This window comes from Coloeus monedula (assembly GCF_965178545.1).
Source record: "Coloeus monedula genome assembly, chromosome: 28".
NCBI lineage: Eukaryota > Metazoa > Chordata > Aves > Passeriformes > Corvidae > Coloeus > Coloeus monedula.
Genome location: NC_138808.1, coordinates 4909129 through 4929486, shown reverse-complemented (window position 1 = coordinate 4929486; position 20358 = coordinate 4909129). Strand labels below are relative to the sequence as shown.

The 20358-nt window shown below is 60.5% G+C and overlaps 1 protein-coding gene across 3 annotated transcripts; it reads left to right on the top strand.

Moving 5' to 3' along the window:
• Positions 1–3546: 3546 nt before the first annotated feature.
• On the top strand, positions 3547–18924 carry TCF7L1 (transcription factor 7 like 1; the record flags this gene model as incomplete). 3 transcript variants are annotated; one of them, XM_082298385.1, is made up of 12 exons in its annotated part: positions 3547–3747; positions 3826–3886; positions 4767–4897; positions 14775–14858; positions 15124–15256; positions 15670–15772; positions 16053–16136; positions 16658–16801; positions 16877–17036; positions 17462–17569; positions 17768–17828; positions 17896–18924. In XM_082298385.1, the coding sequence occupies 12 exons, from the start codon at positions 3547–3549 to the stop codon at positions 18333–18335; spliced, it is 1710 nt and encodes a 569-aa protein (XP_082154511.1). In that variant the 3' UTR covers positions 18336–18924. The 3 variants fall into 3 exon arrangements, with proteins under 3 accessions (XP_082154511.1, XP_082154510.1, XP_082154509.1); XM_082298384.1 differs by having other exon boundaries at positions 3547–3886; XM_082298383.1 differs by having other exon boundaries at positions 3547–3886; positions 17768–18924.
• Positions 18925–20358: the final 1434 nt, after the last annotated feature.

The following is a 20358-nucleotide window of genomic DNA, read 5'->3' as shown; positions in this document are numbered from 1 at the left end:
CACCGCCCCCGGCACCGCCCCGGCACCGCCCCGGCACCGCCCCGGTACCGCCCCGCCGGTGCTACCGGCACCGCCCCGGTACCGCCCCGGCACCGCCCCGGTACCGCCCCCGGCACCGCCCCGGTACCGCCCCGCCGGTGCTACCGGCACCGCCCCCGGCACCGCCCCGGCACCGCCCCGGCACCGCCCCGGTACCGCCCCGGTACCGCCCCGCCGGTGCTACCGGCACCGCCTCCGTACCGCCCCGGTACCGCCCCGCCGGTGTTCCCGCCCCGGTACCGCCCCCGCCTCACGGGCGACCCCGCCCCGCCAGGCCCCGCCCACGAGCGCCCGCCCCCCCCCTCTGGTCCTGCAGACCCCGCCCCCGGTGGGGAGACCCCCCCCCCCCCGGCAGAGGGAACACCCCCTCCGGTGACAGAGCCCGCCCCGAGTGACAGAGCCCCATAGGGACACCCCCCGCCATGGGAAGACCACCCCTCCGAGCGGTCAGCCCACGCCCCCGGCCCGCCAGGCCGCGCCCCCCCCGCGCCCGTGTCCCTCACGGACCCCCCATCCCCGGTGTTCCTGGGGATCCCCCGTCCCAGAGCAGCTCTCGGGGACCCCCACCCCAGGATGACTCTTGAGGACGCCGTTCCCGGGCAGTTCCGGGATCGCCTGTCCCAGATCAATTTTCGGGTTCTCAGGGACCCCCATCCCGGGCTGTTCTGGGAGACCCGGTCCCTGGTGGTTCTTCGGGTTCTCTGCCCTGGTGCAACCCCGACAGTCCCCGCATCCCATACAGCCCTCCCCGGGCGGAGAAAATCCCCTACCCGTACCCCCTAAAGACAGCCCGCGGGTGGAGAAATTCGGCATTTCCGGGGACTTCCCTCATTTCCCAGCCTGAGGGGGCGGGACGCACATCAGGGGTGTTTGCGGGTACCGAAGCAGTTCGGAGCCTGGAACTTTTTGGGGTATAAATGCGTCTCAATTTTACCCCAAATCATCAAAATTCTGCCTCCCACTCCACCCCCCCCCCCCCCCCCCCGTGGCGATGACCCTCCCGAAGAGGTGTTCTTGGGGGGCAGGAGGTGACCTGAGGTGGAGGGGGAGGGACAGGGGGTGGGCCCTCGCCCAGCGGTGTCCCCAGAAGGTGCTAATGGGACATTAGCAGCTCATTGTCCCCACAGCCCTCCCCCGCTGCCAACATCTGGCTGGAACCGCGCTGCCACCGCGCGGGGAAGGGCTGCTCGGGGGACTTCGGGGTGGCCCTCCATCGGGTCCCCTTTCTCTCCCCCGAGCCTTCCTCCACATTCGGGTGACCTTAAAGCTGGGAAAGCAGGAGGGACGCGGAGATGGGGGGAGTCCCTCAAAACTCCTGCGGCGTCTCACCCCCATCCCTGCGGGCTCGGGGGCCACGGGGGCAGCAACTCACCCATGAGCCGCCACCGTCATGCACGGGGAAAATAACGGGGGCCCGAGCTCTACCTGCCCCGGGAGGGTGAGGTGGGGTCTAACGAGCCCCCCAAGGCCCCCGGTTTGCCCCCAGAGATAGCGATGGTTCCAGCACTCTATCGGGATTTGTCTCCTTGGGGCTTCAGGCTTCGGTTGAGGGGGGTGGAGGGTGGTGGGAATACCCTCGTGCCCCCAGTCCCTGGGATAAATGTGTCTGAGGGAGTGGGATGGGGTGGGAGATGGTGAATGGGGTGATGGAAGGTCCTGGGGTGTCCAAGGGTCCTGAGGAACCTAAAAGTTCTGGGATCGCTGTAATCCTGGGGTACCTCAGGGTCCCAGGGTGTCCAAGGGTCCTGTGGTAGGTGAGAGTCCTGGGGTGCACAAAGGTCCTGGGGTGTTCAAGGGTCCCAGAGTGGCCAAAGGCCCGGGGGTGGGTGTTGGGTCCTGGGGTACCTGAGGGAGCGCTGGGTGGCACGGGACGTTCACCCTACACATGCCCCATGCTGGGAACCAGCCACCTCCTCACGCCTCGAGGATTCATCCCATGTTATTTATGGGAAATACGGGCAAAAATAATGCATAAGGTGATTATTCATACTTTTTAGCATCCTGGGACTCACACAGCCCCCTGGACATATCCATACCTCCACTCCATGTACCCCTAAACAAGGAGCTATCTGGGAAGAAGGGGCAGATGTGAGCTCCCCATTCAGCACGTGGCTGGAAATGTTAATTAAACACAGAGTAATAAAACATCTGGAGGGCTGGGAGCAGGGAAGGGCCAGCCGGCACGACCCCCCACAGCTGCCTCCTGCTTTTCCTTGGGAATCTTGGGCAGGGGGGACTGGGGTCACCAGCGATTTCGATGGTACAAAAGCCTTTTCATGAAGTATTTCAGGCAAAGCAACTGAAGAACCTTTGTGGCACAGAGCTAGGGGCTGCCGGGGGTGGTGGAGTCTGGTGGCCCCAGGGGTTTGGGGACTGGACATGGCTGGAGATTGGGGTTCACGGTCAGGCTGTGGCTGATGGAATGGGACAAAGACAATGCTTTGGAGATGCTGGGTTAAGCCCCATTTGGTGCCACCCCACCAGCCCCGCAAAGTGCCTGTCATGGGGGAATGAGCCCACCCTGTAGAAAAAGGGGGGAAAAGGTTTTTTCAGATGAGTCTCTCCTGCAGGCTGGCTGGTCCCACCATGGCAGAACCCTGCTCCCAGTGTGGAGAGCGATGGGCATCTCCCTCTGAGCCTTCCCTGGGGTAGGGGACAGGGGCACTGGGTGGACTGGGATCACTCTGGTGTGGTGAAACAAATGGGTGGGATGGGGACACCGTGGTGGGGCAAGAGTCTCCCTAGGTGAGGTGTGGAGTGTCCTGATACACGGAGGTACACAAATGGGATACGTGCACCTCGGCAGGACAGGAACAGTGTAATGAGGGGCACCCTGGGTGGGATGAGGGCACTAAGGGAGGGTGGAGGCAAATTAATAGGATGGGTAGCAGGGATGGGAGCACCCAGGTGGGAGGGGACACCCTGGGACGAACGGGGGGACCCTGGGCATGATGGGGAGACCATGAGCAGGGTGAGAGGAACACGAATGGAATGGGGGGGACCATGAGAAGACTGAGAACACTCGGATGTGTCAGAGGTGTCACCCTGCATGAGATGGGGGCACCACGGGTGGGATGGGAACACTCGGATGGGAGGTGACACCCTGCACGGGACGGGGGGACCCCAGCGGGGGCACCCTGGACAAGGCGGAGGAACCCTGGATCGGATGAGGGCGGCACCGATGGGATGGGGAGACCCCGGACAGGATGGGGGAACCCCGAACGTGCGGGGAGCTTCGGACGCGGCGGGACCGACTGGTGGGCGTCCCGTGGGCAGCGGGGCCGGTGCGTGGCCGGTGGCGGAGCGGGTACGGAGCCGATGCGGAGTCGGCGGCGGGACCCGTGCGGAGCGGTGCGGGCCCGGCGGGGCGGCGCGAGCCCCTGCCCGGCCCCCGGTGTCGGTTTGCATCCCGGCTCCTCCCCGCCCCGCCGCCCCGCGCATTCCCGACCCTCCGGGCGGTGGCGGCGGCGGCGGCGGGGCCCGGCGGGGCCGGGGCGGGACCCCACGATGCCGCAGCTGGAACCGACGGGGGGAGACGACTTGGGGGCCCCCGACGAGCTCATCGCCTTCCAGGACGAGGGCGAGGAGCAGGACAAGGGCGCGGGGCGCGGCTCGGCCCACGGGGACTTGGACGAGCTCAAGTCCTCGCTGGTCAGCGAGACCGAGAACCGGGGGGGCCCCGGCCCCGTGGTCGGCCCCGGCCCCGAGGTGAGGCGAGGGGCGGCGGGGAGCCTGGGGGAGGCGCCCCCCGCCCGGCCCCGCTCCGCTCACCGCCTCTCCCCGCAGGCGGAGCGGCCCCCGCCGCCCCGGGAAAGTTTCCAGAAGCCGCGGGACTCTCTGGCAGAAGGTACCGGACCCCCCCTCCCGGCGCCCCCCTGCTCCCCGCCACATCCCCCGGGACCGGCCGACACTTCCCAACTTCTTTGTTTCCGCCCCCGGCTGCGGGCGGGACCCCTTGTGTGCCCCCCCCCGTCTCCCCTCGTGTGTCTCCGCGTGTGCCCCAGTTCCCCCCAAGGTGTCCCCCCACAGTCGTGTCCTCATCCCCCATGTGTGTCCCCCCCCGTGTCCTACTCCCGCTCGCCGTGTTCCTCTCCCCAATGTCCTCAACCCCCCCCCGTCCCCCGAATTCCCTTTTCCATGTCCTCACCCTCGTGTCCTCGCCCCCCCGTGTGTCCCTCCGCCGTGTCCCCCAATTTCAGCTCCCGTGTCCCCTCCCCCGTGTTTGCCCTCCCGTCGTGTCCCCTCTCCCACCTCACCGGCCCCAGGTCCCGCCCCCCCGCCCCAGTAACCGGCCCCGGTCGCTTCCCCACGGATGGATCGGTGCCCCCCACCGCTCCACGGAGCACCCGGGCTCGGGACACCCCCCAGGGCTGGGTCCTTTCGGGGAGTGACCACCACCCGGACCCGCCACCCCCCGGGACTCCCCCGCGCAGCCGAGATCCCCCTCCCGCGGGGACCGCGCTCTCCAGCAGTAGGGACACCCCCAGAGGGACCTGTCCGGGCCCCTCCCCCGTGGGGACCCCCCAACAGAACCAAGTATCCCCCTAAGGGACTTGGGCACCCCCAGAGGGACCTACCCAGGTGCCCCCCAAGTGGGAACCCCTAGAAAATCAAGGAGCCTCCCAAGCGACTTCCCCGGGTCCCCCCATGCACCCAGCCTTGCCCCCCTCGGTGGGTGCACCCCCCACCCCTCCGCCTCCTGACCCCCCCCTTCCTTCTCTCCCCAGTGGTCAGACGACAGCAAGATGGGGGTTTTTTTAAGGGCCCCCCCTATCCCGGCTACCCCTTCCTGATGCTCCCCGAGCTGGGCAGTCCCTACCTCGCCAATGGAGCCCTCTCCCCCGGCGGAGCCCGCACCGTAAGTGCCCCCCCGGACCCTCCCGAACCCCCCAGCCTCTCCCCACCTTTTGCGGGTGCTCAGACCCCCCCTAAGCCTCACAGCCCGTCCTGTAGGAAAGCAACCACCTGATGCTAAGAAAAACCCCCAAGAAATTTGGTTTATTTCCTTTATTTTTGGTTCACTTTGCCCCTTTGAGGGGGGAGTTTGGGGGGCCTCACTCCGGGGGACCCGCCCCGAAACCTGACCCTGAGCTGCCGCTTTTCTCATTTAAAAGGGTTTTAAAGCCATTAATGGGCCAACATTGGCCGCGGGGGGAGAAGTGATTAAGCAAATTGAGCGAGAACTGGGGGGGGGGGGGGGGGGGCAGGAGAGGGGGATCGACCCCCTCCTCTCAGCAGAGACCCTCGACCCCCAAACCATCCCACTCAACTTCTTGGGCAACATCCTACAGTGATTTAGGGATATAAAGGTATTTTAGGAATATAAGGTGTTCCCTACGCGGCCCCACAGTGCCATCCTGGGAGGAGGAATTCTCAGCTCCCCGAGGGACGAGGGAATTCTCAGCCCTCTGGGGGGTCCTCAGCCTTCGGGGAGGGATGCGGACCGGGCTGTGGTACCCACCGAATCCCGGGCTGGAGCATCGCTCCTGACTGTCCAGGTGTATTTCTTGCTCCAGTGGTGCTTTTCCACATATTATTTCTTCGGATCCATAGGAAACTGCGTTCCCATATGGAACATATATGGGATAACAATATTTGTGGCATTTATAATGATTTGAAATCCCAGAATCCGGCTGGTTTGCATGGAGAGTTTTCCATGTTTTTAGGGTTTTCCTACTTTTGCTTTCCTGGAAGCAACTGGTTGGAGTGGCCGTGGAGCCAAAATCCCGGGATGGGGAGGGTAGATAAGCTAATTATCCCGGTGTTTTGCCGGCAGCTGGATAAAGGTTGTATTCCCAATTTGTCACTTCTGGGATTATGAGGTTTTGGGGATGAAGCGCGACTGACCGCGATGCCAAACACTGGCGAGGAATCCGGGATAATGAGAAGGGATTGGGGTTGGGATCCGTCACAAGCGGCCACTAACGATGATTTAATGAATCCCAGAAAGGGGATTAATTAACAGGGGCTGGAGCGGGTGTCGCCTCCCGGATGTTTTAGAAAGATGACTGGGGTTGGGAAAGCATGGATTGGGGCTGAATTCCGACGGACTGGGGCCTCTGCACGGATCCAAGTTAGTGAGGGGTGTGGGTGGGGGAACTGGGGATGCTGGGGGCGGGGTGGGTGAATTTTGTGATGCCGCTGGGTGAGGCCCCGCTGGATCCCACGGCCACTCATGCACGGAGTGCAGCCGAGCTCTGTGCCCATCACCAACCTCCTTCCATGAGCTCCCACCGGAGTGGCAGTATGGGGATCCCCCAGATCCCAGGATGTCATCATGCCTAGTGCAGCTAGACGGGCACAGTGTTCCGGATCCCACATTAGATCCATCTGGGTACAGCATCCCTGATCCTGTATGAAATCCAGCCAGGCTCAGCATCCTCAATCCCAGAGCAGAAAACGGCAGGACAGAGCATCTTTGATCCTGGTCTGGATCCAGCTGGGCACAGCATCTTTGATTCTGTACTGGATCCATTTGGGTGCAGCATCCTCAGTCCCAAACCAGATCCTGCTGGGCACAACATCCTTGATCTCGTGCTGGATCCGGCCGGGCTCAGCGGCATTGATCCCGTTCCTGATCCATCCAGGCACAGCATCCCTGATCCTGTATCGAATCCATCTGGGCACGGCATCCTGGATGTGATACAGGATCCATCCAGGCTCAGCCTCTTCAATCCCATACTTCAGTCCTTGATCCTGTACCAGATCCATCTGGGCACAGCATCCCTGATCCCGTACCGGATACATCCAGGCACAGCCTTCCCAATCCTCTGCTGGAAGCAGCCTCCCCGATCCTGACCCCTTCTGGATCCAGCCGGGTGCAGCATCGCCCGAGGGCACCGAGCTCCGCCAAACCCGCTTCCCACCCTAATCCCGGGGCTCTGGATGAGTCTGGACACGTGGAACACCGGGGTGGCAGGAGGCACAGGCTGCTTTGGGAACAGTCTTTTTCTTGTTTCCTTCTTCTTTTGCCCCAGCGTTGGAGGGAACGAGCTGATCTGCAGGATCCAGCCATCCCAGTGGCCGTGGCATCCATCCTCGTATTCCACAGCCGGGTGCTGTGGATTGAACCACATGGAAAAGAAAGATTTTGGAAGAAAAACCCAAACCCAAACTCTGAGGAGGTGGCCAGGAAGGTGGTGGATCCTGGGGATGGATGAGTCTGTGGATGGCAGGACTGATCTGACAGCCAAACTGGAGGACTTTTTTTGGAATACTGGGCAGGTATGCAGTGCTTCTGCATTTCTCCACTCCAAAATCTTTAGAAATCTAGAAAATCTATGGAAATCTGGGAAATATTTAGGAATCTGGTTGCACAGTGCCTTCCCACACTCCAAACCAAGAGAAGTCCCATCCCTGTGCCAACCCACCAAGCACCAGTGGATGGATGGATGCTCCTGCCCTTTAATCTGTGTGAATTCCTGGGTTATTTCCAAATGGGATCCTGGAATCTGGGAAGCGTCTGTGGTCCCCAGTATCACCTTCCTGGCAGTTTCTGACCAGGGAGTATTTCTGGGGCTCTGCTCCGATGGTGAAGGAATTTGTTGGAATCTAACGATGGCACTGCTGTTTGGGGCAGCGCTTTAGCCCAATTTTCCTCATGGGGAATCAGGAACTGGGGACCCCTGAGGCTGTGTTTGGCTCCTTGGGATCATTCCCAACAACAAAAAGGTCTCCAAGGTGGGGTGGAAAGGAAAGGCTCTGGACTCTGGACATGGACAAGCTGGATGGATGCAAATCCCTACTGCCACGATGCCGGCGCCATCCTGTCAGGATCGTGTGGAGTTGATGGGTTTTATCCCAAACCCAGAATGAGATGGATCCATACTGGGGTAAAATCTCATCCCAGCATCCTTCTCCTGCTTGGAAAGTGGATGGGAACCAGGCACAGCACTGCCGGAGCAGCGAAGCCGAGACCATGCACAGGATTGGCATTATTCCCAAAAAAACCAGTTTAACCCCAGGAATTCGAGTCTGGAGGCGAAGATTTAAATAAATCCAAACCTTCCTCGGGCATGGAATTCCATCCAAACAGCTCTCCCGACGCCATGCCGGTGTAATTAATGCACCTCGGTGTAATTAATGCACCTCAGCAGGCTGCGATCCCAAAATAAATGAGGGAAAAATCCATAACCTGGGCTTATTCCGGCTTTTTTTGCGCCACTCCTGCGATGAATTCCCGAGGATACAGAGCCGTATCTGTCTCCTAAAGAAAATAGATCCTTAACTGTGCTGCTGCCAAGGAAAATGATTAAAATACGGATTTTTGGCAGGAAAAATGGTTGCTCCAAAAACCGGGCGGGTCCTGCTGGCGGTTCTGGCAGAGCGTGGAGGGTTTTGGCATTGGGATACGGATGGAGGTGTTGGAATGGGGGAATTTTTCCGGCGTGGGGGCTCACTCGATGCTCAGCATCTTCAGACCACAGCAGTTCCTCCTTCCTCCTGCACTAATTTGGGATTTTCTGGTTTGTTTGGGATTTGCCCCCCCATCAGTGCCGCCTTCCTTCCCCACCTGGAAAATATTAAGGAAAAACCCGATTTTTTCACACTTTTTGGCTTGTCCGTGTTGCTCTGTGCAGCTGCTGGGTTGATCCAGTCCTTCCCGGCTCTGAGCCCTCCCCATGCCTCAGTTTCCCTACTCCCAGACTCTCCCGCCTGCTCTGCAGAGCTGCCGCACACAATGGCCCCTTTATCCCGCTCCTTAATTATGCTCTTCGGCTAATTACCCTGCGGGCGGAGTTTGTAGACCTACAGGAGGTTTCCACTCCCCCCCACCCCCCCAAATCTCCCTCCTCCCTCCTTTTCCAACACGATTCCCAAATTAAAGCGATGAAGTAAGTGCTCGGGGCGCCTCTGCTCAGCCCTGGGATTGTTCCGGGACTGAGGCGCATTCATCATCCTTCTGGAATTCCCAGCAGCTGCTTTTCATTAGTTTTCCTTCCTTGAAGTCGCTGGCGGGAGCTTGGGAGGGAAGAGGAACCCGGGGGGAAGTGCCCGGTGCATCCTGGATGGAGGAAGAGGAGGGATAAGGGAAGAAGGGGTCGGGACCGGGATCGGGTTGTGTTGTGTTCGTCTCTCTCCTGCTCGTGTCGGAGCTCGGAGAGAAAGGGGATGGAGTGTGGGAGGGTCCGAGGGGGAGGGGTGATGTGCCCCTTCCCGATTTGCCTCTTATTCCGGTGGTTTTTGGCAACGATGTCACTCTGTGTGTTCACCCTGGGGATTCTTGAGGGATCCCGGAGCCTTTGGGATCCCGGAGCCCTGGGGATGCTGCTCAGAGCTCTGGAAGAGGGCAGCGGAGGTCAGCAGGATGGGAGCGGGGTGTGCTGGTGTGGCTGCTGTCCCGTGGGTCAGCCCTGGCACCGGGGATGCCCTGGGAGGCTCCGGAGCAGTGGGATTGTCGGTGCTGGGGCCGGCTGAGCCCGTTACTCCCGCTGGGATCCCCCCGTGCGGATGCGGGGAGATGAATGGATCCATTGAGGCTGGGGCCGGGAGCTGCAGACAAAAGCCTCGGGGCAGCAGCAGCATTCGGGGCCACTGGGTTTGGGCACAGATCCTGTCCTGCCCCGTGGCCAGTGTGTGCGAGGGGTGCTGGGGGCACCCATGGGTGGGGAAAGCTCGGGGTATCCATGGGGTGCTGGAGTCACCGGGGGCAAGGGATGAGCCGGTCCTTCGTGGGGGGAGGCTGCTCAGGGGTGAGGGATGCTCGTGGTGAGGGATGCTCAGGGCACCCACGTGGGGAGGATGCTCGGACATCCTGGTGCCGAGGCCGCTCTGGGCTGAGGCTGTGTCCTGGCTGCTGTCCTGGCCGTGCTCCAGCCTCATCCCGCTGCCTCCCATCCCTCCCATCCTGCCTGCCCTCTCCCTCTGCAGATCTGAGGCCGCATTCTTCAGCAGATGCCACCGGTGTCCCCATGGGGGGGACTTGGGATCTGTGGGTGGAGATGAGGTCACCTAAGTGCCACCACTCCAAGCTCATCCCAGATGGAGGGCTTTTCCACCTTCCCATCCCAGCCCTGTTGGCATTTCCCATCTGGTGTCCGTGGGTCTGGGCTGTGCTATGGGAACGGACAAACATCTGTTGTTAAGGTGTCACAAACTCTCATTCCCACCCCAAAGTCCTTGTCCCCACCTGGGACATCCTTTGCCTGGCCGGACCCAAAAAATGCCAGAAGGTGACACGGTGATGTCTCCTGCATCACCCCAATATCACCCTTTAAAAAGCCTAAACCCTGATGGGAAAACAACTCTTACCAGAAATTTTGGGGGTTCTCCTTGGGATGTGGGGAGCCGGAGACCTCCCCCATAAGTCTCCCTGCTGGAATTTGTCATCCTGGTGTTCATGGGCAACATCTGGAGGAGATTATTTGGCTGGGAAGTGGATGGATGGCGGGGGTGGGGGAGAGATTTATGTCTCGTTCCCCGGGCTGTAAATCCAGCTGTAATTGGGATTTCTCCCTTCCCAGTTATCCCAGGGAAGCAGAATGCAGCAGCTGCGGTGCGAGGTTGTGGGCCGGGTGATGGGCACTGTGGGGCCGGGATGCTCCTGGGTTTTCTCTGTGATTTTTGGCATTGGGGTGATTTATTGGGGTGCAAAGGACACCCCATCCTGGCTCAGGAGGGTGAGAGGCCAGGTCCCTACTTTCCCCTCTCCTTTCCCCCCCTTCCCCCACCCGCTTTTTTCCCCTGTTTGGGGCTTCCCCCCAATCTGCCTTGGCACCATCCCCATCTGCAGCACCCCTGGGTGCAGCCCCAGACCCTTCTGCCAGGGCAGATTTGGGGTTTTTTCCACCTTCTTACTCCCAAGCACAAAGTTTTATGGGATTGGACGATACATTGAGCCCAGAATCCCCATTCCCTCAAAACTCCCATCTCCCTGTGACTCCTGGAGCCAAATTTGGGGGTTTTTTTCCCAAACAAGCCAGTGACACTGCCCAAAGCTGGATCTTGGGATGCCATGGGGCTGCAGTGGCCACACCTGGACAAAGATTTTTGGGGGGGCTCCATTAATCATCCTACAAGCCCCCCTTTTCTGCTGTAATGCTTGGCCTTTCCTGTCTCCCTGGCATGATTTTGGGATGAATTTTGGGGGAAAAGGGCTGGCAGAGGTGGGAGGGGGAAGGGCTGTTGGTTATCCTGCAGCTGTGTAAACAGGCTGGGAATCTGGGGATCTCTGGAGGGGCTCAGGGGACTTTGCAAAACCCTGGGAATTTGGGCTGGAAAAGGGATTGGTGTGAGGACGGGTGACTGGGGGTCGCCATTCCCCACCTCCTGTCCTGAGCAACAAAAAGATGGATGCTCAAATCCATGGATCCCTGTGGGAACCTTCCTGGGTGCTTTCCAGCTCGTCCAGGGGGTTTTGGGGACAGGGATGAAGCACTCACATGCTGGGATCACCTGGATCTCCTCCATGGTGGCTCCTGCAGGATCATCTCTGGGCTGGAGCCTCTGCAGGCAAAGGGAAAAGCCAGCAAAGAGGCTCCTGCTCTAGAGCCGCTGGCAAAATGGTCCCAAACAGACCATTTCTCTCCCAAAATGAGGCTTGGTGAGTACCAAGCCTGAGGCTTTGATGGCAGCAGAGAGGAGCCTGTGCTGGGACAGGGAGCATCGGGATAAGTGATGGAATGTGCAGCACAGGAGTTGCGGAGCCTGGAAGTGGAGCAGTGGGACAGGCAGTGCTGGGATGGGTGATCCTGGGACACCTGGACGTGGTGCATCCAGCCCAGAAAACCCATTTCCCTCAAAAATCACACCTCACCGGCACACGAGACAGCACGGCGGTGCTGGGACACCAGGACAGGACACCAGGACAGGGACACACGGTGCTGGGACGTGGAATCCTGGGACACGCGACACCGTGACAAACCGCGCTGGGACACGCGACCTCGGCACGTGGAATGCCAGGATGTGCAATCCTGGGACATGTGATAGTGGGACACACCACCAGGACATGGCACACGAGGACATGCAATCCTGGGACCCGCAGCAGCCACCCGGACGTGCCACCCCAGGATCTCCGATGCTGGGATGTGCCACACCAGGACAAGGCAGCCCCAGCCCAGCCCCAGCCGGGCGCTTTTCCCCCTTCCCAGAAAAATCATCACAACTGGATCGATGCCTGTGCCGAAGAGGAGCGGAAATCCTCTCGTGAACGCCCTTAACTGGGCATTGGGGGATCCCCTGGCCCCCCTTCCTCCGGGTCTGGGGGCTCCCAGACGGATGGGCTCCAGCAGGGAAGGGGTTATCCTTGTTTTTAATTGGCTGGTAACGAGGACCCAGGACTGGCTCTAATCTCTCTGGAATGTGACCGATTTTCAACTATTTTCCTCTTTTTTTTTTTTTTTTTCTGCTGTTTCACAGCTCGGATCCCCAAGTGGGGGGACAGTGGGGGCTGTGTCCCAGCTGGAGCCAAGGGATGGGGAGGAAAAAGAGGGGAGGGGGGGGTCATTTTTCCACATCACCATTGAACCATTCACCAGCTCCCCCCGCTTTGTATATTTTGAAAGGGTCCCCCCTCTTCCCCCCCCTTCCCTTCCCCCTTCTCTTCCCCAGCTTCCCGAAATGGCCTCGAAATGAGAATCAGCCTTTTATCCCCCAAACCTTCCCCCACTGCCATCCCCCCTGCGCCGCCTCCCCGCCTGTCCCCGTCCCCTCGCGCCTTCTCCGCTTACAGAGCAGCCTAGAAAGCCCCTTTGTGACGGGGAGGGGGCGGGGGCTGGGGGGTCAGGGAGCCCCTTGGGATGTGGGGGGGCATCTCCTGCCCTGTCCTGGACGTGGTCACAGGGGGACACGGTGGGGAGCACCGAGGGTCTCATCCAGTGCTCAGGTCTTGGCTAGGGACAGCTGGGGGGTCCCCAGTGTCACCCCGGTGTGGCTGCAAGCGTGGCCCTGGAGGTGTTGGGACGTTTTGGCTGCCCTGGCACCTGTGGGTCACCCGGATCTGGGGAGGGTGCATCAAAGCTGGCACTTGGGGAGCAGCTCCTTCCTCCCAGAGAGAGCAGGCTCACAGTGAGCCCGTGGGTGACAGTGAATCTGGGGTGGCAGTGAGCTGGCAGGTCATGGCCAGCCCACAGGGGACAGTGATGAGCCCACGGGTGACAGCCCACGGGTGAGGGGTGAGCCCGGGGCCATGGGGCCACCCGCATACCAGGCGTGCTCTGGGCGCGTGGTGTCCCAGCTGCCAGGGGTGGATCCAGTCCTGGCACCTGTGGGATTATCCCAGCAGTGCCACAAGTCTCCCCATGGAGGCACTGGGAGCATGATGCTGGAGCGTCCGTGTGCCAGGATGGGGATGGAAGTGGCCCTGCGGCACCTGGGTTAGGCAGTGAAGCAGGATTTTGGAGAAATGGTTGGATCACGAGGAATCCTCATCAGCTTCGGGACTGTGCTGTGCCAGGGGGGTCCTGGATGGGGGTCCTTGGGTGCCAGCAGGGATTGGGGTGCTGGGAGCTGTGCTGGGCATGGAGGGGGATGCTGGGGAGGGAGCCATGGGGGATACTGGGGAGGAAGGGTTACTGGAGGCAGAGGGAGGAGACTGAAGGTGCAGGGTGGGATACTGGGAATGCAGGGACAGGATACTGGGAATGCAGGTGGAGATCCTGGAGATGGAGGGGGGATACTGGAGGTAGAGGTGAGGATGCAGGGCTGATGCTGGATGGGATGGCGGGTGCAGGAGGGGCCTGCTGGGGACAGGGGACAGCCAGAGGTGCTGCAGGGGGCACACAGGACACTTTGGGGGTGACAGGAGCCCCCCAGCTCTGGAAGAGTTAACGCTACCCCAAACTCCTCCTGGGTTTTCCTTCCAGCTGCCTCAGCTCAGGAAGGTCTGTGTTTGGGGAAATTCCTGCAGGCAGCTGCTCCAGCCACATTCCTGAGCCCTGGCATCTCCAGGGACCCTCCTGCTGTCTTTGGGAAATGCCTCTGTCCCCCCAAACACGACACAAAGCACCTTTCTTTGGGGGTGCCAAGGAGACACCCCCATGTCATGGCAAGATGTTACCCCAGAAAGGGAGAAAAAACCCCCAAACCCCTGCATTTGACCCCACCCCACAGTGTGGGGCTGATTTCTTGCATTCCCACAATTTGGGGTTGGTGATGGTACCCCAAGGATGGAAGAGGCACCCCCAGACACAGGGACATCTCAGGGAGGCAGCACCATTGGGGTAGGATTTGAGGTTTAAGATTTAGGGGGTTTGCACTATTTGGGGCAGATATTTGATGTTTGGGGCTTGGCACCATTTGGGGTTGAAGATTCAAAGGGTTTTGCTGTTTAAAGCTTTGCATCCATTGGGGCAGAGATCTGGGGCTGGGGTTTTGCACTATTTGGGATTTAGGATTTGGGAGCTGGCACCAGTACTGGGGTCCTAGGAGCATATATGGCTGAAAACATCCCCGTATACCCTCAAAACCTCTTTGCCAGCAGCCCATGTGTTGGGGTGTCCTCGGTGGATACTTTGGAGTCAGAGGGTTGTTTCAGAGCTAGGGAATGTTTTGGGATTGGGGGGAAGTTTTGGGGCTGGGGAATCTTTTGGGGACAGGGTTTTTTTGGAGGGCTATAGGAATGTTTTGGGGCTGGGTGGGATGTTTTAGTGTTGGGGGTGCTTTGGGGCTGGGGGGTGTTTTGGGATCAGGGGGTGATTTGGGGCTGGGGGGGGGATGTTTCAGGACTGGGGCAGGGGGTTTCCTGGGGCCAGGGGTGTCCAAGGCTCTTGGAGGGCATCGTCCCATCCCTCCCACAGTACCTGCAGATGAAGTGGCCGCTGCTGGACGTGCCGGCCGGGGCCACGCTGAAGGACAACCGCTCGCCCTCGCCCGCACACCTGGTAAGAGCAGCCCTTACCTGTGGGGTGGTGTGTTCCCAGCACCCCCACGATCCTGCAGATGGGGAATGTGGGGGTGGTTTGGGATGGAAGGGACCTTAAAGACCAAAGTCCCGCTCTCCTGCCATGGGCAGGGATGGCTTCCACTGGACCGGGTTGCTCCAAGCTGCCTGGAACCGCTCCAGGGATGGGGCACCCGTGGCGGTGCTGCCCCGCTGCCCACAGGGGTGTTTTTGGGGGTGGCCGCAGTTCCCTGCTCTCCCCACAGTCCAACAAGGTCCCGGTGGTGCAGCACGCCCATCACATGCACCCGCTGACGCCGCTCATCACCTACAGCAACGACCCCTTCCCACCGGGATCGCCGCCCAGCCACCTCTCCCCAGAGATCGACCCCAAGACGGGTGAGCAGGGGCTGGGGCAGCGTTTGGGGGAGCAGAGGGAGCGAGATGGTGCAGGGGCTGTGCTGGGAACGGGGGGCTCTCCATTGGGTGCTCCCTCTGCCTCCCGGGTGGTCTCTGGGAGGGGGCTGGGGATGCAGCCAGGGACCGGGGGGGTCCTTGACCAGCAATGGGTGGGGTTGGGGTGTGGGATCCCCCCAGGGCTCCGCTGTGGCTGTTGCAGCTCTCCCCAGCCTGGGGTGATGGGTGCTGAGGGAGATAGGCTGCTCTGAGGGGAGTGGGTACGTGGGCTGAGAGAGATGGGGTGCTGGGAGGGAGCTGGGGTGCTCAGAGGAAAGGTGCTGGAGGGCACAGGGGGTCCGAGGCTGCTGTGGCCCTGTTCTCACCTTCCCCCATGCTCCCTCTCCCCCTCACAGGGATCCCGCGGCCGCCGCACCCCCCCGAGCTGCCCCCCTATTACCCACTGTCGCCTGGAGCCGTGGGGCAGCTCCCGCACCCGCTGGGCTGGCTCGTGCCACAGTAAGGACAGACTGACCCTGGGGTGGGGTCCCCAGGAGTCCCGGGAGCCCCACTTCTGGCTGAGACCCTCCTCCTCCTCTTCCTCCTCCTCCCACTTTACCCACTCTTCCTGCGAGCTCAGCAGGATGCCGCAGGCTCCTGTGAGGGGTGGGAAGGGAGGGACTCCCCACTGCTGGAAAATTTGGGAATCTTCCAGATGGAGATCAGCTGGAGACCAGTCCAAGGGTGCCCATGAACTGGGAAGGGATCTTTTTTTCCCCTGAAACTCATGTTTCTGTAGGCAAGGACAGCCCGTGTACTCCATTCCTGCTGGTGGCTTCCGGCACCCATATCCCGCCCTTGCCATGAACGCCTCCATGTCCAGGTGGGTCTGGGAAGGGGGAGGGACCCTCAGGGGCACCCCAGAGCTGGCAGTGGGTTTTGGGACACTTGGCTGCAGACCATGCATGGGTACAGCCCAGTCCCAGGAGATCAGGGTGGTCCCCTCAGCTGAAAATGCCCCCAGAGGGAGTGGCTGGTCCCCGTGGGTGGAGGAATGGGACATCCCACGGACTCAGGGCATTGCTTAGGCTGGATCAGTGTCACCATCTCAAAGCTGGGGTGTGATTTGGGGGCTTTCAGGTGGATTCAGGGTCTCCAGCATGGCTGTGGGGGGTGCAGTGTAGATTTGGGGTTTGCAGAGCGAATTTGGGGTTTCCAGGGTAGACTGGGGTTCTAGCAAGGTTTCGGGGTTCCCATTGTGCATTTGGGGTTCCAGCATGTTTTCAGGGTTTCCAACTCAGCTGGGTTGAGGCAAGTGGTGTCTCAACCCAGGAGGTTCTCAGAAGGGTCTTTGGGTGCCTGTCGGGAGGTGACCACCCCTCCTGTCCTCTCCCGCCGCTGCAGTTTGATGTCCAGCCGCTTCTCCCCGCACATGGTCCCGCCGCCCACGCACGGGCTGCACCCCTCGGGCATACCGCACCCCACCATCGTCTCGCCCATCGTCAAGCAGGAGCCCTCCCAGCCCAGCGCCAGCCCTGGAGGCAGCTCGTGAGTGGGGGCTGGGCCGGCCGTGGGGACGGAGATTTGTCCTGGGGGTCCTGACCCCTGTCCCACTCCTTCCAGGAAATCCCCCGTGGCAGTGAAGAAGGAGGAGGAGAAGAAACCCCACATCAAGAAGCCGCTCAACGCCTTCATGCTGTACATGAAGGAGATGAGGGCCAAGGTGGTGGCCGAGTGCACGCTGAAGGAGAGCGCTGCCATCAACCAGATCCTGGGCCGGCGGGTACGGAGGGGATCCCCCATCAGGGACCCTTCAGACCCCCTGGCTTCACTTCTCCTCATGATCGGATCCCAGACCTGGGGCATTGCCAGCTCAGGGAGTCCCAGGGAGGTGGTGATGACCTGGGTGGCACTGGGATGGGAGGGACGGAGCTCTGCAGCCCAGGGCAGCAGGTCCTTGGGGTCAGCAGTGTGGATTTGGGGATTCCAGCAGGCTTAGGGGTTTTCAGTGTGCCTCTGGGTCCCCAAGTGAGGCTTTGAGATCTCCAGCATAGATCTGGGCATCCTAGCATGTATTTGGTGTTTCTGGTGCGCATTTGGGGTCTCTAGCATGGCTTTGGGGTCTCCAGTGTGGATTTGGGGGCTCCCAGCCTGGCTTTGGGGTTCCCAGAGTGGCTCTGGGGTCTGCAGTGTGGTTTCCCCCCGCAGTGGCACTCGCTGTCGCGGGAGGAACAGGCCAAGTACTACGAGCTGGCGCGGAAGGAGCGGCAGCTGCACTCGCAGCTCTACCCGACCTGGTCGGCGCGGGACAACTACGTACGTGTGCCCCTTCCCGGGGTCTGGCTGGCGGGAGGGGCTGGCTGTGCTCGGGCTCAGCGTTTGGGGTGCTGGGGCAGTGGGCGATGGTGCCGAGTCCCTGCAGATGCTCTGGGGCACTGCCAGCCCTGTTTCCCACTGCTGGCAGCCCCCATGGTGGCCAAAAGCCACGGAAGGACCTGGAACCATCTTTTCCAGGGCAAGAAGAAGAAGCGAAAGCGCGAGAAGCTGGCGCAGCAGCAGAGCCACGACACGGACAGTGAGTACCCCCCCTCCAGCTCCCCCTGCGCGGGGCTCTGGCCCTCACGCCCTGCCTGTCCCTCCAGGCTCCCTGCCCTCCAAGAGCAAGAAGCCGTGCGTGCCGTACCTGCCGGCCGAGAAGCCGTGCGCCAGCCCGGCCTCGTCCCACGGCAGCATGCTGGACTCGCCCGCCACGCCATCGGCAGCTCTGGCCTCGCCGGCCGCGCCGGCCGCCACCCACTCGGAACAGGCCCAGCCACTCTCGCTCACCACCAAGCCGGAGGCCAGGGCTCAGCTCGCCGTGCATTCCACCGTCCTCACCAGCAAAGCTTCCTCTTCCTCCTCCTCCTCCTCTTCCTCCTCCTCCTCCAGCCTCAGCAGCCCGCCCTCGCTCCTCTCCAGACCCATCCCCTTCACCTCGGTGCCCCCCACGGCTCTCCTGCCCTCACCCCCCGGCTCCATCCCGGCCGCCCTGGCCGTGCTGCAGACGCAGCCCCTCTCCCTGGTCACCAAACCTGCTGACTAAGGGAAAAGCCTCGCTGCCCCCTCGCCCCCCGTCCCCTCCCCGCTGTACATTGCAGAAGCCACAATCAAGATTCAAACGCAGCCAAAACCATTATTGGTCAATATTTGACCCTTTCTGAACTCTTTGGAAGCAGACTCTGGAGGAAGGGGCTTTCTGCTCAGAGCTGCTGCCAGCAGTCGACCTAAAGACTGTTTTTATTAAAAAAAAGGAAAAAAAAGGAAAAAAAAAATAAAATAGACCCTCCAGAAGCTGCCAACGATGGGAATCTCCGTGGGATGAACTGAGTGCCCATTGCTGCCGTGGGGCACAGGAATGACACCGGCACAGGGACGACACCCGCATGGTGATGCCAGCACCAAACACGGCAGGTGTTGACTGGAACTGGCACTCCATCCCGGATCCAGGAGCAGGAATGCCTCCAGCTGCTCCCAAATCCTCCTGCCCTACTCCCATCCCCAGCTCCCACCCTCGCTCTGCCCTGGCAGGGAGCCGGATCCTGCCCCAGGGATGCTGCTCCGTTGGTGCTGCTCCTGCCTGCAGTCGTGCTGGGGTGGGCAGGGTCTGGGGCTGAGCCCTGGGAGGGGTTGTGTTTTTATCACCTCAAAATCCTGTTATTTTTCACAAAAGGAAATAAAACTACAGCTGCAACTTACCATGTGAGTGTGGTCTGTGTGGGAAGCGCTCACCTCTTACCCATTTTGACCTTCCTGGGAACTATCTTGGGACAGAACTCCTGCTCCTGAGGTCCAGTGTCCTCTGAACACCTCTGTCGATGGGCACAGGGGGATTTTGGGGTGTCCATCAACAGTGTGCAGTTTTCTGGAGTGATCCAGGCATCAGGACACGGGGGGTTTGGGTGAACCAGTTCAGGAGGTCCCCAAGAAGCCAGGGAGTGGGAGTTACTGGTGTGTACTGGGTCCTCTGTGCCTGTGTCTTCCAAACTAGGGGTGGAAAGACTGGGATGAAAAAGGACAAAACCAACCCAATGGATTTTCAACCCATCTGGAGGCTTCAGTCAGTTCAGTACTTTGGCGTATCAGGACTCTTCCCTCTCCTTGTATTTTAACAGGAAAAACCCTCAATTTTTCCCCTGGAACTCACGATTTTGTTTCTGTTGCAGACTGACTTGGAGCAGCACCTGCCTAGAGCTTATGTATGGGGTTCACAGGCCTGTTCCATCCCCCTTTGGAATTTCCTGCCCTGTTCCCTACTCTCTACCCACACCTCTCCTGCATTTTGGGGACCACAGTGTCCCTCAGTTCCCAACAACAGCATCCCGACCATAGGTGATGGGTGAGCCCATCCCGTAGCTGCTGGGTCTGGTAGGGCTTTGGCTCATTTGGGGGATCAATTACACTTTTTCCTCCTGTTGTGACATTTCTCTTCTCCTTTTCAGTGCTGAGAAGCCACCGGGGAAGCATTTTTAAGGAAGTGGATCAGCAGCAGGTGCCTGTCTGCAGGTGGAGGGGAAAGGGAACTTCATGGTGAGTAAGGAGGGTCTGTCTGTGTTTCCTAGATGTGCGGGATGTTGGCATCCACATCTGCAGCAGGTGACACCCGGATTTGAGGATTTTCATATCAGAGCTGGGCAGAACTACCAAAACTCACACCTGAACCAGGCCCCAACTACGGGCACAGATGGGAGCCCTTGGCTGAGCCCTGGGGACACACCTGGGGCCAACGCCAGCTCCCAAAACCTTATGAAAGCTCCTGATGCCTTTGCAAGCAGCAGTGGGACCTCCAGCAGGAGCACAGCTTCTCCATCCAGCTCAGGACCATCATCTGAACAGCTGAAATTCCCAGTTTGGAGCATCCCAGAACTCCAGAGTCACTGCTCTTAGGCGCCCTGGCAAGTTGGGAGCGGCAAGCAGAGAGTGCAGCTCACGCAGCCCTTTGGTGCCACCAAATCCTCCGAGTGCCCGGAGCATCCTGATTGTTGCCACACCCAAGACAACCCCAAATCTGGGAGGTGTTTCCATTCCACACTCCAAATTATTTGAATTTCTTGCTTTCAAAGAAAAAA